Below are 15,080 nucleotides of genomic sequence, written 5' to 3'. Positions count from 1 at the left end.
AAATAAGTGGCTGCCGTTCAATCAATATTTTCCCTCCTTTAACGACTGTATTGGAAATGTTTTTTTTCCCAGAAAGCACATTCATCATCTTTACAAGCCAATATGAACACTTCCTAATGTATACGATTTAAACTGCAATAACAGCCTTTAATGGCCTCTATAGTGCACTCTTAATTAAACCCGCCGTGGCTAAATCATTAATAAAGTGAAGGCAACGTTACATGCAACGGCAGATTTAATTGTCAATCATCCATATGGTAATAATTACTCTCCGCTAAAAAGGATTGTCAAGATGATTTACTGTACGTCTCGTGACAAAAATGACCCACAACACGTCCCCTCCACATGGTTCAGTCTGCCTCAGTCCCACCTTTCAGACCTTTCATGTCCATTCCTGTTGCTGCTCTCTGTCTCTCAATGAAAGTGTGAGTGCTCGGGGTCCTAAGAACTGTTTGTTGCACTATTTTATTCGTATTCAACCCTTAAACACACCTAGACACATTTTTGTGTTTTTGGCTTTTAATTTCGAGAATGTTTTATCTTTTTTTTCAAGCATATTGTTAAAATACTCCATTCAAATCATTAGTTTTGATGCATCATGAAAAAAAACTGGCACTTTAAGGGTTAAAAAAACTTTAAAAATGTTTGATATGTATGGCAAGGACTGGTGTTAGAGTTTAATAATAATAATCAATAATAATTGATACAATCTTTATTTGTTCATTTTTTATGAGCAAACTTTGGTGCTTGTAAACGTGATTATTTTATGAAATATGACATTGCAAAAATAAGCAAACCAAAAAATAATCCAGTTTGCATGAAGTATATTGAAAATAAATCATTTCTTGTGTTTTTTTTTAGACCACAAAATGACATTCATCATGACAAAACCTGGCAATTTAAGGATTAAAAAGAAAAAGCATCAAGGACTGATGTTGGTTTGAAACAATAAAATAAATAAATAAAATAATAAAGTTTTTATCGTATTTTTTAATGCAAACATCTTTGTGCTCTAGGTATGTTAACTGTTTTGAAGGCTTGAGAAACAGAAAACTGTACTTAATTAAAACATTTGCATGTATGCCGTTTCTGAAACCACACACACACACAAATCTAATAAGTTGGGGCTTACAGTGCAGGCTCACCCAGAATTCGTCTCCCCCTCTTCCAATCCCCTCCTCCTGTATCTCCGCTCCTCACTAAGCTCCCCACAGTCCCTCGGGGACAGGAATCACATCCCTCCTCTGTGATCTGTAGCAGCAGGGTGCCTGGCAGATTAGTGCCAAAGTAGCTCCACGTTCATTGGTCCTCAACATACAGAACGCCACCCCCTCTCTTCTTGTCTATAACTCAGCATCTTTCTGCCGCATATAAGTTCTTGTAGAGCATCCTCCATGAGGACACTGCGTTTTCTAACCCCTTAACTTAACTTCAACTAAATGCCTCACCATAACCCATAACTGCTTACTCCTTTTACTTGGTCCTCATGAAGATACATACGTATAAGCAGAGGTGGAAAGTAATGCATTTCATGTACTCATGTTAATGTAATTGAGTAGGTTTTTTGTGTACTTAGTAAGTCATTTTTAAAGTTAGTCATTTTACTTTTACTTGGTTTGTATGGTTATTGCTGTAATTTCACTTTCACTGTTGCAGGAAGCCAGAGAATCAGCATCTTTGTCACCAGAGAGGAGAGCGTTGGAAGAAACACCTGTTCATAGTTTGCATTTTTGGCCTGTTTTTGCACATTGAGACAAAAGCTCAAACAATTCTGGAAAAAATGACAGAAGCACTCACTCACATGACATTTTCTGGTCCTTTTATAGTTAAATAAGCAAAAGAAAAAATTGAGGCTTAGGTGTTGAAGGGTTAGGTATGTTTTTTTTGGAAGTACTCAACATGAAAATGAAAATGAAAATGTTGGCCTGAAATTAGAAAAATAAATAAATAAATTCATGCACTGGAAACTTTGACAGGTGACGAGGAGGACAGGTGAGTAATGAGGACAGGTGAATGATGAGGAGGTGACACAGGAAGATGAGACAGGTGAACGATGAGGACAGGTGAGTGATGAGGACAGGTGAGTAATGAGGACAGGTGAATGATGAGGACAGGTGAACGAAGAGGACAGGTTATAGATGAGGACAGGTGAGTGATGAGGGCAGGTGAACGAAGGGGACAGGTGAATGATGAGGACAGGTGAGCGATGAGGGCACGTGAATGATGAGGACAGGCGAACAAAGAGGACAGATGAACGAAGGGGACAGGTGAATGATGAAGACAGGTGACGATAAGGACAGGTGAATGATGGGGACAGGTGAACAAAGAGGACAGGTGAATGATGAGGACAGGTGAGTGATGAGGACAGGTGAGTGATGAGGACAGGTGAATTGGTGCTACTTAAGGTCCCTGAGTGAGAAACTTAAAGTATTTGTGACCTTTGACCCATTTTAAATGATACATTATGTGTTTACATATTTTATTTTGTACAACACAAGAAATAACCTTGTTAAGAAAGTAACTAAGTACATTTTGCTTATTATTTTAAACAAGCTTCTTTTTTTACTTTTACTTGAGTACATTTTTAGACCAGTACTTTTACTTGTACTTAAATAAAATATAATTAAAAAGGTAGTACTTTTATTTGAGTACTGCTGGGAGGGCCTCGTCTCCACATCTATGAATGACAAGGGCTAAGGTATGGAGAGAGAGAGAGAGAGAGAGAGAGAGAGAGAGAGAGAAAGAGAGAGAGAGAGAGAGAGAGCAGAGAGAGAGAGAGAGAGAGAGAGAGAATCATCTGCACAAAGATGCCCAGCTTTGCGTTTTCCATGACTTCTTTCTCTGCCCTGGTAAGTTTAGCCTTGTAATCGTATATACATATATTCTTTTTATCATTAATAGTTTCTACATGCTGGGTCTGTACTGTGTGCTGGTGTTGCTTTAGTGTGCATTTGTGTGGTTTGTGTGTGTGTGTGTGTGTGTGTATGCCGCTGCTGCTCAGGACTGATGTATTATTCATGGCAAGGAGGGAGCAAACTCACATAAAGGGAAGATATGATATGGAGGAACCCTCCTTCCTACACTGACTGCTCACATGTACACACACATAAAACCCATTCTATAAAGGCAGATTGTAATTCCAATAACTCAGTTTAATCAGCTGTATTTGCATTTTTGCCTTCGTGGGGCAGGACGATAAGTTGCAGATTGCACATTAACCCCGGGGTTAGGAGAAGATCCTGTTTGTTTTTCCTGAAATCACACATAAAAATGCAAATCATCATAGGGTTAAATCACAATCGCACTTTAATCCAAATACGTATTTCTATTTGCACGTCGTATTCAGCGCCATAGATTTTGTTGTGCGAACATACAATTCATTGAGGTGATGTGTTCATCACAAATTAATAAAACGCACCACAGAGTGAAGAAGAGTAGCACCATTCCTTTTTCCGGGCGACCAGGCGGACAGCAGCTATGTCATGATGAAAACTAATGCATTCATTAGAGACATTAACCAAAACTACAAGGACTAAGATGTAAAGTGGAATTACCCCGAAAACTCATCACTTTATCATTATCTAACTCATACACATAAGCACCATTGAGAGTGAGTGCGCTTGGATATCTGTGTGTTTCCAAGTGCACGAGCTCCATTATGAAGAATAAGCCAAAGGAGACATTATTTTACAGATTATTAGGCAGACTTATCCTGGCCTGACATTTTGCCGACTGTAATTATATTTTGATATATTTAATTCATCCACTGTTCACATTTCCACTCTTGTCGTTGCAGTTTGCCGCCCTTCCGCGCAGAGCCTTCCACAAATAGAGACAGCGCATAATAAGGAATAAAGCTAAATCAACAAAATGGAAGTAGAGAGTGGCTCCTCTGGGAGAGAGTATCCAAATAACAGATATCTTTATAGCTCTGTAACAAGCGGCACCGTTGTTCCAGATGGATGGCGCAAAGCAGGAGTTTGTTTTTCGCCGCTTTTCACTTTTCAGCGATTATAGGTTAGCTGATGAGATGGAGATCTGGAGAAGAATTAAACGAATAGAAGGAACGTGAGGTAATATGACATTGAGCACAGTTTTATTTTATTTATAACTAGCCATTACACACACAAATGACACAACGTTTGATTGTCTTTATAAAAGCTTCTCCTATACTTGAAATGCAAAAACCTCTCAATCTGACGGGCTGCTGTCTGTCTTGTCAACATCTGCTTCCTTGTCGTTAGCAAGGCTGAACAATTTCTGGGCAATAATCTCATTTTTTTTCCTGCCAGGCATTGTGACGGCTCTGTTGTGCAATTAAAAACATTCAAAAACGTGACGGAGCATTACCATTTCATGTGATAATGAATGTATTAAAGCATTATTTCCGTTGACAGAGCCTGTCAATTGTACACACCGTGGCCTTTACTGATTCGTCTAAAGCAACGGTGAGAAATGAGGAGTTAAAGGTACATACAAGTCAATTGCAAACGTTCAATTGCAAACTATTTAATTGTTTTGAATTGACATTTTGATTCAAAACTTCAAAAATGAATTGTGCACTGTATGTATGCAAGTAATCACAAGAAAGAAACATGTTCAGCCGTCATCATCATCATCATCCGTCCGTCCTTCTGTCATTAAACCAACTCTCTGTGGTGCGTCACCGATGATCACCAGTCGTCACCAGATGTATGGGTCTATAGGTATAGATACAATAACAGCATACATGACTCATTTCCTTTTCTCCCTTCCGTTGTGCCCTCGAAAAACAAATGCACCTCTGCAAATATGACTTTCAAAAATAGCAAATAGTAGAATTCTCCCATTCCGAACTTGGCACAAGTAATTATGTCTTCTTTTCTTTTTTTTGTGCCCCTTTGCAATTATAGATAAGAGTGGTAAAAAAAAAAATAGCCTTCCTATGAACGCTGCATACACATTAACTGTACGGTTGAGGCGGACGGTCTGCACTCATTTTAAGGTAAGTGTTAAGGAAATGAAGGAAATAAAAAAACATTTTTTTTTTCCCCTGCAGAGGAAAGAGTGTTTGTCCATATAGAGCCATTAAAAATAAACCATGCTGGATATATATATATATATATATATATGTATGCTGTTTCTTGCACTTGCGGGGACAGTGCTGGAAATGTAAAAGTGGCTTCATTATGAGTTCCATTACGTCAAGCAGAGCAGCATTAAATGAGGGGCCTGTCATTCACCGATACATTCATGTATGAAGACATTTCTATAGCGAGGACCACATTTACCCCCCCCACCCCCCGGACACAAATGCCTTTCTTTGCTGGTTCAAATTCCTGCTTCTCATCTCCACCTTTTCCTCAGCTACTAATGATTACTCAGAATTCGAGAAAACCTGCTGCTGCTCTCTGATTCTTTTTCACTGTGCTGACTTCAAAACAAAAGAGAGGTGGGCTGTAGGCTGGAGAGGGCCCACTGCTGCTGTCTTTATATTCTTTCACTCAAAGTCCCGGCTGTCAACTGGGACGCTGCATCTTCCAGAACCCCCCCCTCACTGAAAGGCCAAGCCTCCCCCGTCTGTTCATTAACTCAGGTGGAATCCACGCATGGAGGATTAACTGACACTCACCTTGTTAGAATATTAAAAGCCTCATGATGTTGAACTTGCATCCCTCCCTTCCCTTCCTCTCTGCCTCTCATATGTAGCTCCAAGCATCTGCTTGTTCATCAGGAGAGCAGTGGGAGAAAAACAAGCATTCAAACGGGGACTCATTAGAGGCGTGAGAGGAGACTGATGGAGCCGGAGGACGTGAGGAATGTGCCAGGTGAAGTGAATGAGATCGATGTCCCGGGCTGCTGCAGCCCTCAGGATGATGCCTCCATGAGACTGCTGTACATGTTTGTGTGACAGTTTGGATTAAGACGCTCGCTGGCTTCCTCCGCTCCCTCTCTCACCCTCTCCGTGCCTCCATCTCTGACTCTCACACACAAATAGAACCCAAGCAAAAGGTGGAAACGTCGAGAGACTTTTCCCCTGGAAGAGATATCTTCGCCCCAACACAGATTCTAGCGCTGCTGTTTTTAAATGCAAAAGCTCATTTTCCACAGGCAAGGTTCACTTATAAAACAACAGTCATTTTTAATAAAAATGATTTCTTAAAACAGTTGGAAATAAGTCGAAACGGAAAAAAAGAGAAAGTCCCCTACAGTGCCAATACCTTCCCCCTATCTCACAAGCTTAACAATTGTTTCAAATAAATCCTACATCCGGATTGTTATCTGGCTCACCACCAAAAATCCAATCATTTCCATAACCCACATCCCCAGAAAATAAAATCCATCCTTTTACTTTTACTTAACTATGCTGCTCAGAGTAAAAAAAGAAACAGAGGGAACATGAGCCACTTCATTAGGTACAACCTTCAACTGCTTGTTAATGCAAATGTCTAATCAGTCACATGACATGATCACATGACAGTAACTCATTGGGCATTTAGGTTTGTAGACATGGTCAAGACAACAGCTGAAGTTCAAACTGAGAGTCATAGGATGGTGGTTAAAGTGATGGTTTCCTGCTGACAGGCTGGTCTTGAACTGTGGATCCAGTGAGATTTTCCACACACAACCATCTCTAGGATGAACAAGGATTGCTTCTCCACACACAAAAATAATTTTGTTCTCCAGGGGAGAATAGGAGAATATCCAGACATGATAGAAAAGCAAAAGTAACTCAAACTCAAATAACCACTTGTTATGACCAAGGCTCCATCCATCCATTATCTAACGCTTTATCCTCCACCGGAGGGATACAGGGGGTTGCTGTACCAATCTACACCCGCAGGGCCACACATAGACCATTCACGCTCACATTCACACCTATTTAGAGTGACCAATTTACCTAATCCCCATATTGCATGTTCTTGGAATGTGGGAGGAAGCCACACAGGGAGAACATGCAAACTCCATGCAGAAAGGCCCTTGTTCCAACCGGAGCTCAAACTCGGGTCTTCTTGCTGCAAAGGCAAGAGTGCTAACCACTACACCAACCGTGTGGCCTGAGCGATGGAAACTCCTGCCATTTTATTAGGCGTCCTGTTTCCCTAATAAATTGGCTGTTGAATTTACATGAGGTACATCAGGATATGGCCACATGCACGCGGCAATACTTGGTAGTCGTTAGTAGAATAAACTGCAGGTTGCGATGACATATTATGTGTGTTAATGACGTCCATGCCATGCGGGCCGGTGCTTCAACTGATGAAACACAAGCTGATTTGCCATGTGTGAGAAAATGAAAGCATTAGCTCTGGCCTCCATTATACTGCAGGGGCAGAGCATGCATCTGAAATCCCCCACACAGACACCGACTTTGTTTCCCTGAAACCAACTTTCTCCAGATCGGATATTTTTCGGCCTAATTGCAGCCGACGGCTAAAACCCCATTCATTTGCATTGATCTCCTTTGAAGAGAGATGCAGATGAGCTTAACGAGTGTGCTAATTATGCTCGCTCTGCGTGGGGGAGCCTGCTGTTAGCGCAGCGCTTGTGTGCGCGCGCGTGTGCATATTTGTGATCGTACGCTCGAGTGAGCGCCCCAGAGTGGTTGTCTTTGCACATGCATAAATGCCGGGGACAAGCAGCAGAGAAAAATGTGAGTGACTGGATTCAGCCATTCAGCGAGGGTGAATGTGCCGCGCGACTGTTTTGATCAGAGCTGCACACCCGGTCAGCTCCTATCACAAACAACAACCTGACACACTGTCAACAAAAGGGAGAGAATTGAGGAAATATTCATGGAACAGTATTTTTCTGTGTTGACATGGAAGTGGAGAAAAAAACTACTGCGTGAATGTGTGCATGTGTGTGTGTGTGTGTGCACCAATTTCATGGAAATGACTGGTGTTGTCTCCTCCAGCACAACAATAGTATGTACGCCCAGACAAAATGTCACTCGACAGGTCTCTTCCATCTCTCTCCCCCTTTTGTCCCTCTCCCGTCCTTTACTCATTTCTGCTGAAAGGGATGTGATGACATGGACGTGCGACAGTGCCATACATTTTTGACTAACCACCACAGAGACATAAAAAGTGCCCCAACGGTTGGATAATTGGCTGAGGCCACTCAGAGTGAGACAGTGAACGGCTGCGAACATCACATCTCGTCATGTTTAATGGAGAATCTGAGAAATATTGAGAGTTCTTTTTAAAACTTGCTACCGGGGGTAAAGAGCGAGCAGGAATTTCTGCAGCTTCCTTGCTGTATTCTCACTCTAGATATGAGAAACTAAGAGTGATGAATTGCGAGAGGTGGATGACATTTCTGACATTTGCAGCAGTGTTGAAAAAACAAAAACAAAAATACACAGGGAAGAAAACAGCTAACTGGTATCAGTCTCACCTGAGGTGCTTCAGCTATAAACCATTAAAGTAAAATGGCAAGAGAGCGTCCATAAACTCCTGTGTCTTTTATTCGAGATTCAAGCTTCAGTCTGAAAAGGTTTGCAGCAGGTTATAAGCACTTAAAGAGTCACTAAACCATTTTTAGCTGTAAACCAATGTATACAGTTCCAGACGTCATGGGACTCAGCCAAGGTCATAGTTCACTTTGCACTTTGGAAAGGGTTACTATTTTTAATGTCATGTAAAGTTTTTTTTTTTATTGAAGGGTTTTAGTTTTAGTTTTAGGGTCTAAGCGTTCTTTATTTGTATTATTCTGTGCTATCTTGCACTGGTGAGACACATAGTTTCACTTAAATTTGGGAATTTTTACAAATACCATGTGAAATGACAAATAAACGATCCTGAATCTTGAATATATTCTTACATTAATTCTGCAAACTAACAACTAGAACAAGGCAATGTTAGTATATATACATAGTGTAAATAGTGCTTCAGACAGTTCCTCCAATCATCACGCAGAAGCCCAGCGTCCGCGCCCGCCCACTGCTCTATTAACTCCCAGAGAAGCTGAGCTTCCGTGGAAGTGACGTTTTCGCTGCACACCTTCCTGATGAACTTCCCTAACTTCCGTTAACTTTGAAGCAGTGTTACCGTGCAAGTTTCCAATTTCACACAGCATCCGTAAAATAATGACAACCGGCTGTAGTGTTCTCATCCGTCTTGTTAGGAGCTGAGGGAAAAAAAAAACAAAGGGGAATATTTATTTTTATGTTGACGAGACACCCTGTTTCCACTTTATTCGTCATGCATTTAAAATTACCTTGCAGAACAAAGATGCGTCGCCACCAGATATGCCAAACAATACAGCTAACAAGAATAGGAAATTGGATTTTCAAAACAACCCACAGCGATATATTAAGTTGAAAGGAAAGTAAGATTACAGGTGTGCATACATTTGTTTGGAAATGTGAGTGTGGATGGCAAGGAAGCAACGTGCTTTGTTTTCTTGTGAGTGAAAGCACCTCCCTGTCTCATTGCTACCATACAGTCAGACTCCTGCAAAAAAAAAGGAAACAAGAAGCTGCAATTTACAGCAGGAGCTCCCTCCATTTTTAGTTGTTTCATGTGAAGAAATGTCGGACTATTTGTGCAAGAGCCGCTTGTTCCTGTTGCAAACAATCTAAGGGAATCAAGACACATGCATGTACATGGCTACGCTCAAACACACACGAGATGTGTCCACAAGTAAAGCGAGTCACTAGGGAGCAGAGGGGAGGACAGGCAGGCGGGCCCAGAGAAGTGAGATGGATGTTGGCTCTTGGAGGGACCTCACAGCACACAGCTGCTGGGACTTGGAGATAATTTGCAGCTTGTCTGTGAAAACAAGATGTAAAGCCATACTTTATTGTTGTCCCTGCTGTCCCATCTGCCATGGGCCGGAATGGAAATGACCTGTGTGTGAGTGTGTGTATGTGTAGTCAGCAAAGCATCCCTCCGTAAACAATGGTCCATTCAGACAGCAGGGCTGTGTATCACTTCAAAACAAAGCCCTCACCTGCACTTGATCGGATTTGGATCAGAACACACAGACGCTGACACGCAAACAAACCCACACTGGCTACAGGTTCAGATCACAGTTGATGATGAGGCTTGGACTCATGGGGCTTATTTTTAATTAGCTGCATGGCCATTAAAATGTGTTAATTGTATGCATTGTGTTAACGCAGTGTCAAAGTCAGCTAAGGACGAGGCTTGGTGGAAACTAGGCTTTGGCAATTCTGCAGTAATGCAGTGTGACCCTGTGTAATTTCAATATGATAATTGGGAGAAGTCCCTCTGCCCCCTTCACACACATGGACATAGACACACACATACACAGACTTTGGCCACTGTGGAAGCAATACAGCACCCCCTTTTGGTGGGCTCTCTGCAGGGATCAGTGTATTTTCATCAAAGGGTAACTCAACATTAGTCACCATGCTGGCAGGAAAACAAATGAAAACAAGTAATTCACTAAATCCACCAGAGAAATCCACCAGTTTTCCCCCAATTTGCAGTGATGGACAAACTGCATTGTGCTGCTCGCTAATGCCCCTCTGAGCCCATCGCTCACTGTTATGTGGTGACTTGATGAATATACAGTGTTGTTGAAGCCATAGTGAAAGAACCCCTTCAGTGGAAAAGTAATTCATACAAAAGCAGCATAATAGTATAACAGCCCTCAATGCATTTGAAATGTAAAAGTCTCACATTTGCAAATTGGGGTCAACAAATAACTGTAGTAGCACCACATCAAACTAATATAACAATCCAAATATAAAAAAAAGATTTATGTGATGTTACTTATTAATCAGTTTACATTTGTGCAGCGTTTTCACAACCAATGAGTCTGTGGACGTCACTTCTACTATACTGTTGCTGGAAAAACGTCCATGTCTGACAGTATAGGACGACAGTCGCCATTTTGGCTCAAACCCAAACGGAATTGGTGGCCTTCCGGTGCCTGGGAATGATCGCAGTTTCGTGTCCCAGTGGTGCTGCCTTCACGGACCTGTTAGAATTGACAACATTACGGGAGCTCGAGGACGAGGGAGAAAAGCTTCTTCAAACTCGACCATGTAATTTGACGTAATGAATATTTATTTGTAAGTCTTGCTTATAGTTAATGTCTGACTCGTCATAGCACTTATACATTCATGAAATCTCGGTGTGTGTGTGTGTGTGTGTGTGTGTGTTTTTGGTACGGGTGAAACCGCACATCTGACACAGACGCTTAAAAAGGACAGTGAAGGCACCACAGTCACAGTCTGGTTGCCTTTCGTCTGTGGAGGACACACGCGAATCTCCAAATCAAACATGAACGCCTCTGTTATTGTCCGAAGATTAGCAGCCCTGTCAGGAGCTTCGGCGGTGACAGCAGGGGCGTACGGTGCTCACGGTAGGACACATTCAACGTGGACCTATGTTAGCTACTGTAAATAGTAAACAGAGTCAGGAAGGACTCATGTCAACACTTACGAGCCCAGACTCCATTCCAAAAGACGCACATTTAATTTTCGCAACACTATTGAGACACGTGAATTGTTATAAAGGTAAAATAAATACATGCTGCTAATGTTTAACATGCTAATGGATGATTCGGTGTTGAAAAAACTTCCCTGGCTGCACTTTAACTTTGGTAAATAGACATATTTAGCAATAGAGGTGACCCGTCCCCTGAGTGTCATGGTGTGGGAGAAAGGCATGACATACGTGCAGTCGAATGTCTAAAGTTCTTCCGGCAAAAGTGCGGAATGAGCCAAGAATAAATAAATAAATAAATAAGTAAATAAGGGGTACGGAAATAGAGTTTGGGGCTCTCCTCGTGCCAATCACAAGTATCTCTTTATTGCCACTGTAATTACAATGTCAGAATTACAGATTCTTTATGAGAATATGCCATAACAGTGACTAGTAAATGTTTTTATATCTTTCATTTTAGGTTTCAAAAACACTGACCCTGATGACTACCAGATAATGGTATGTAATGAACAAGTCTGATATGTTAAATGATCCGTGTAAGTGTAGTTCGACAGGTGTCACATAGTACGAGTGTTTTCTGAAAACTCTGTCTGTTTCTCCAGATTTTTGAAACTGCCAACAAGTACCATTTCTACCACAGCTTGGCACTGCTGGGTGCTGCGCACTGTGGCAAACCCGCTCTGGTGAGTATGGAAGGTTCATACCAACTCGCTGGGTAGATGCACTTGAGGTGTGCCCTTTAGTGGAAAACTAATGTGATAAAGTCACCCTGTAACCCCTCACTCTGTCCCATCATTTGGTCCCATCAAAAGAGAGGATGGTGTTAAAAAACAACAACATTAATGTGTGTGTTGTTGTTTTTTGCTATTACGACTACTTACACCCCATCAATAGAGAGTGTGGTGTGCAATCAGACAAACAAATAATATTTTTTCAATAAAAGAAGTAGACTTTTTTTAACATCCTTGCTTGCGTTTATTCTAACAGTGTATAACTTTTGTCACCACTCTGAGGAATTCTTTAGTAATTACCAAATCACTGCCAGCACCTCTACATGACAAATGCCTTCTTTTGTAGACAATTCTTGCCACATTTCTAGCCACACTTTTACCATTTTCTGCAGCACTATGTTGCTGTTTTGACAGTGTGGGGATATTCCTCGGAGACACTAGATTCAGCTGAGAAAAACAGAGCTGATGGGCTTAACCAGTGTTCCGTGAACTAATTTGGCAATGGCTTGAAAGTAACAGATATTCATTTATATTTAAAAGTTAGACACTGCAGCCTTCAGTAGGACATTGATTACTGCTTGTCGCACCAAAATCTGGCAGTTTAAGCAAATCTGTAAAAAAGAAGAAAAAATATTGGCTTGGCGTTGTGGATCTAAAGTATTAAAAAGTTTCTGCAGTGTAGTTGGCAGTGTTTACATTGTCTTGCCATCTGTTGCTCATAAAACATTTATTTTAACAGGATTATTGTGCTGGACTTAGCTGTGTGTTTTTTTTTTGTGCTGGTTTAGACCTGGACAAGGACAGCTGACTCTACACACGTCTAATGTTTTCAGAAAAAATCATGTGCCCCTCCTCTCTGCTCGTACACAGGCTGGTACACTCCTCATAGCTGGCATGGGGATGTTCTGTGGCTCCCTGTATCACCAGGCTATGACGAAGGACCCCGCTCTACGCAAGGTGGCTCCCATAGGGGGCATGGCTTTGATTGCTGGCTGGGTGGCCATGGTTCTCTGAACTGTCCCAGCTCACGTCTCATCAGCCATGGTGGGACGTTAAACTGTCTAATTACTCATGATGATGAGCAGGAAACCTGTACAAGTTGCACTTAAGTGCCTCATTAATAATGTCACACATGCAACCGTTCCCTATTAAGGTCGTGGGTGTCAGCAGGTGATAAGGACACGACTTGATTATCACGTTAAGCCAGTGCTGTTTGTTTCTGACTGCTGCCGCTTGGATGTTTTCAGTGAAGCTTGATAAGCAAATGAAAAGACAAGTTCAATGTAATGTTACTTTTTGTACTAGAAAAGAAAATCACTAAGTGAAGAGATATTCCCTTTTCTGTGCATTTGTTTTCAGCTGTGAATTATACACTTTTATTTCCCTGCAGCACTAAATCCAATTTATATCTGACAATGTATCTATTCATTCTGTGTGTGTGTTTGTTTTGGCAAATGCAAAATGTAAAAATGAAGAAAGGAATATGTGAGATTTAAAATGAGCACTCTTTCCTACAAGCTGTTATGTTGCTGTACTCTTCCACCCCATTTCAAATTGACTCCTCAAGTAATCAGCGCACACTGTATGTGCACACACTATATTCAGTGCGTCAACCCATTTGTATTTTTCCATCAATAACGTAACCAATTTGGTGCACTCTCATTTTCCTGCCTGACTCAAAGGGTATCAGTTCAATGCTGCATGGTATGGATTGCTTAAATTTGATTATTTGAGAATAAACTGGATTTCAGGGCTGGAAACCCGACATATAAAATTGTGGAGAAGCACTCAGTGATCTGTTCAGTTCTATGGTGAGAGTAGTCGGATCATGTGTCCTCACCAGAGAGAGGACGCAATTTTTGAAAACAGTACAGAGAACAAAATACAGTGTTACAGTAAGTTAATTACAATTTTATAGACTATTGTTTATTCCAGTAAACACATCTTTATAACTTTTCTAAACACTTGTGGCAGTGTAAAGATATAAATGTCCTTAATGCCACTCCATATTTATGGTCCATTTCAGTTTTTAGTCTTTTAACCCTTTAATTTAAGAGGGACTGCTGTGACTTAGAGCATCTCATAGGTCTTTCATTGACACTTGGACAATTTGCACATGTAAATAATCAAATGAATGATGGCTGAGTCCCAATTACTGACTTGGAGGAATTACACTGAGCATCGCAACAGGGTAGGCGGATGCCTGTGTGCCCCTGACAAAAGCTGATTAGATTAGTCAACTGTAGCAACAGGTTTGTGAGCTTTACAGTCCCCATAACGTGATCAAAAAATATCATTTCTGTCTTTGTCACCCCTTAGGAATATGTGTTGGCAACTTTATTAATCACTAAAATGTGTCAAGGAGGTTACGAAGTGTTTAAAAATGAGGTTTTAAATCATGTAAAATTCAGCTTCATTCTCTGCTCTGAGACTGTGGGAACATGGCCTCGTCAGGTGCTACGCACACACTCGCACTATTCCACGAGACCATGAATGTCGCGGTGCGTCAAGTGTTTGTACAGAATATTAATGTAAACTGAAGTATAGGCCAAGTGCCACAAGCGTGCTTCAGTTAAATGTAGGACATAAAAAAGCTCGTACTATACATGCAGAGCTACTTTGTGCTAAACATAGGGTGAGTATTAGATAAGCTTTATTTTCAGACTCAAAGTCCAAGACACACAGTACAGAAGGAATAAAAAATATTCTTATGGAGTCCCAGTATATGGGACTCCAGTATATGGTGTTTTGACCAGCACCAGCACAGTTTTTCACAGACGAATCCTGCAACTAAGCGCCTATTTGACGATATCAGTTGTCAGACTTGTGTCCACTCATGTGTGGGAACATAATTTACAAAATCAAACAGCATGTTCTATTGAGGAAGAACTCAAACTAGCGATTGGGACTATTTAGTCTGAAGGAAAATGTTCTATGTCTTTACAAA

General features: G+C 41.1%; 1 protein-coding gene across 1 annotated transcript; it reads left to right on the top strand.

Moving 5' to 3' along the window:
* The first annotated feature begins 10,915 nt into the window (after positions 1–10,915).
* On the top strand, positions 10,916–13,907 carry tmem256 (transmembrane protein 256). The gene is made up of 5 exons (XM_044020352.1): positions 10,916–10,999; positions 11,151–11,319; positions 11,863–11,900; positions 12,005–12,085; positions 13,004–13,907. The coding sequence occupies exons 2-5, from the start codon at positions 11,238–11,240 to the stop codon at positions 13,145–13,147; spliced, it is 345 nt and encodes a 114-aa protein (XP_043876287.1). The 5' UTR covers positions 10,916–10,999; positions 11,151–11,237; the 3' UTR covers positions 13,148–13,907.
* Positions 13,908–15,080: the final 1,173 nt, after the last annotated feature.

This window comes from Solea senegalensis, linkage group LG3 (assembly GCF_019176455.1).
Source record: "Solea senegalensis isolate Sse05_10M linkage group LG3, IFAPA_SoseM_1, whole genome shotgun sequence".
NCBI classification, from domain to species: domain Eukaryota; kingdom Metazoa; phylum Chordata; class Actinopteri; order Pleuronectiformes; family Soleidae; genus Solea; species Solea senegalensis.
Note: the sequence above shows the minus strand (reverse complement) of the source record. Positions and strands in the feature narration are given on the sequence as shown.

Coding starts and splice junctions, on each gene's coding strand:
- tmem256 (XM_044020352.1), top strand. CDS start 11,238: ATGAACGCCTCTGTTATTGTCCGAAGATTAGCAGCCCTGTCAGGAGCT. Junction 11,320..11,862: donor AGGGGCGTACGGTGCTCACG/GTAGGACACATT, acceptor CTTTCATTTTAG/GTTTCAAAAACACTGACCCT. Junction 11,901..12,004: donor CTGATGACTACCAGATAATG/GTATGTAATGAA, acceptor CTGTTTCTCCAG/ATTTTTGAAACTGCCAACAA.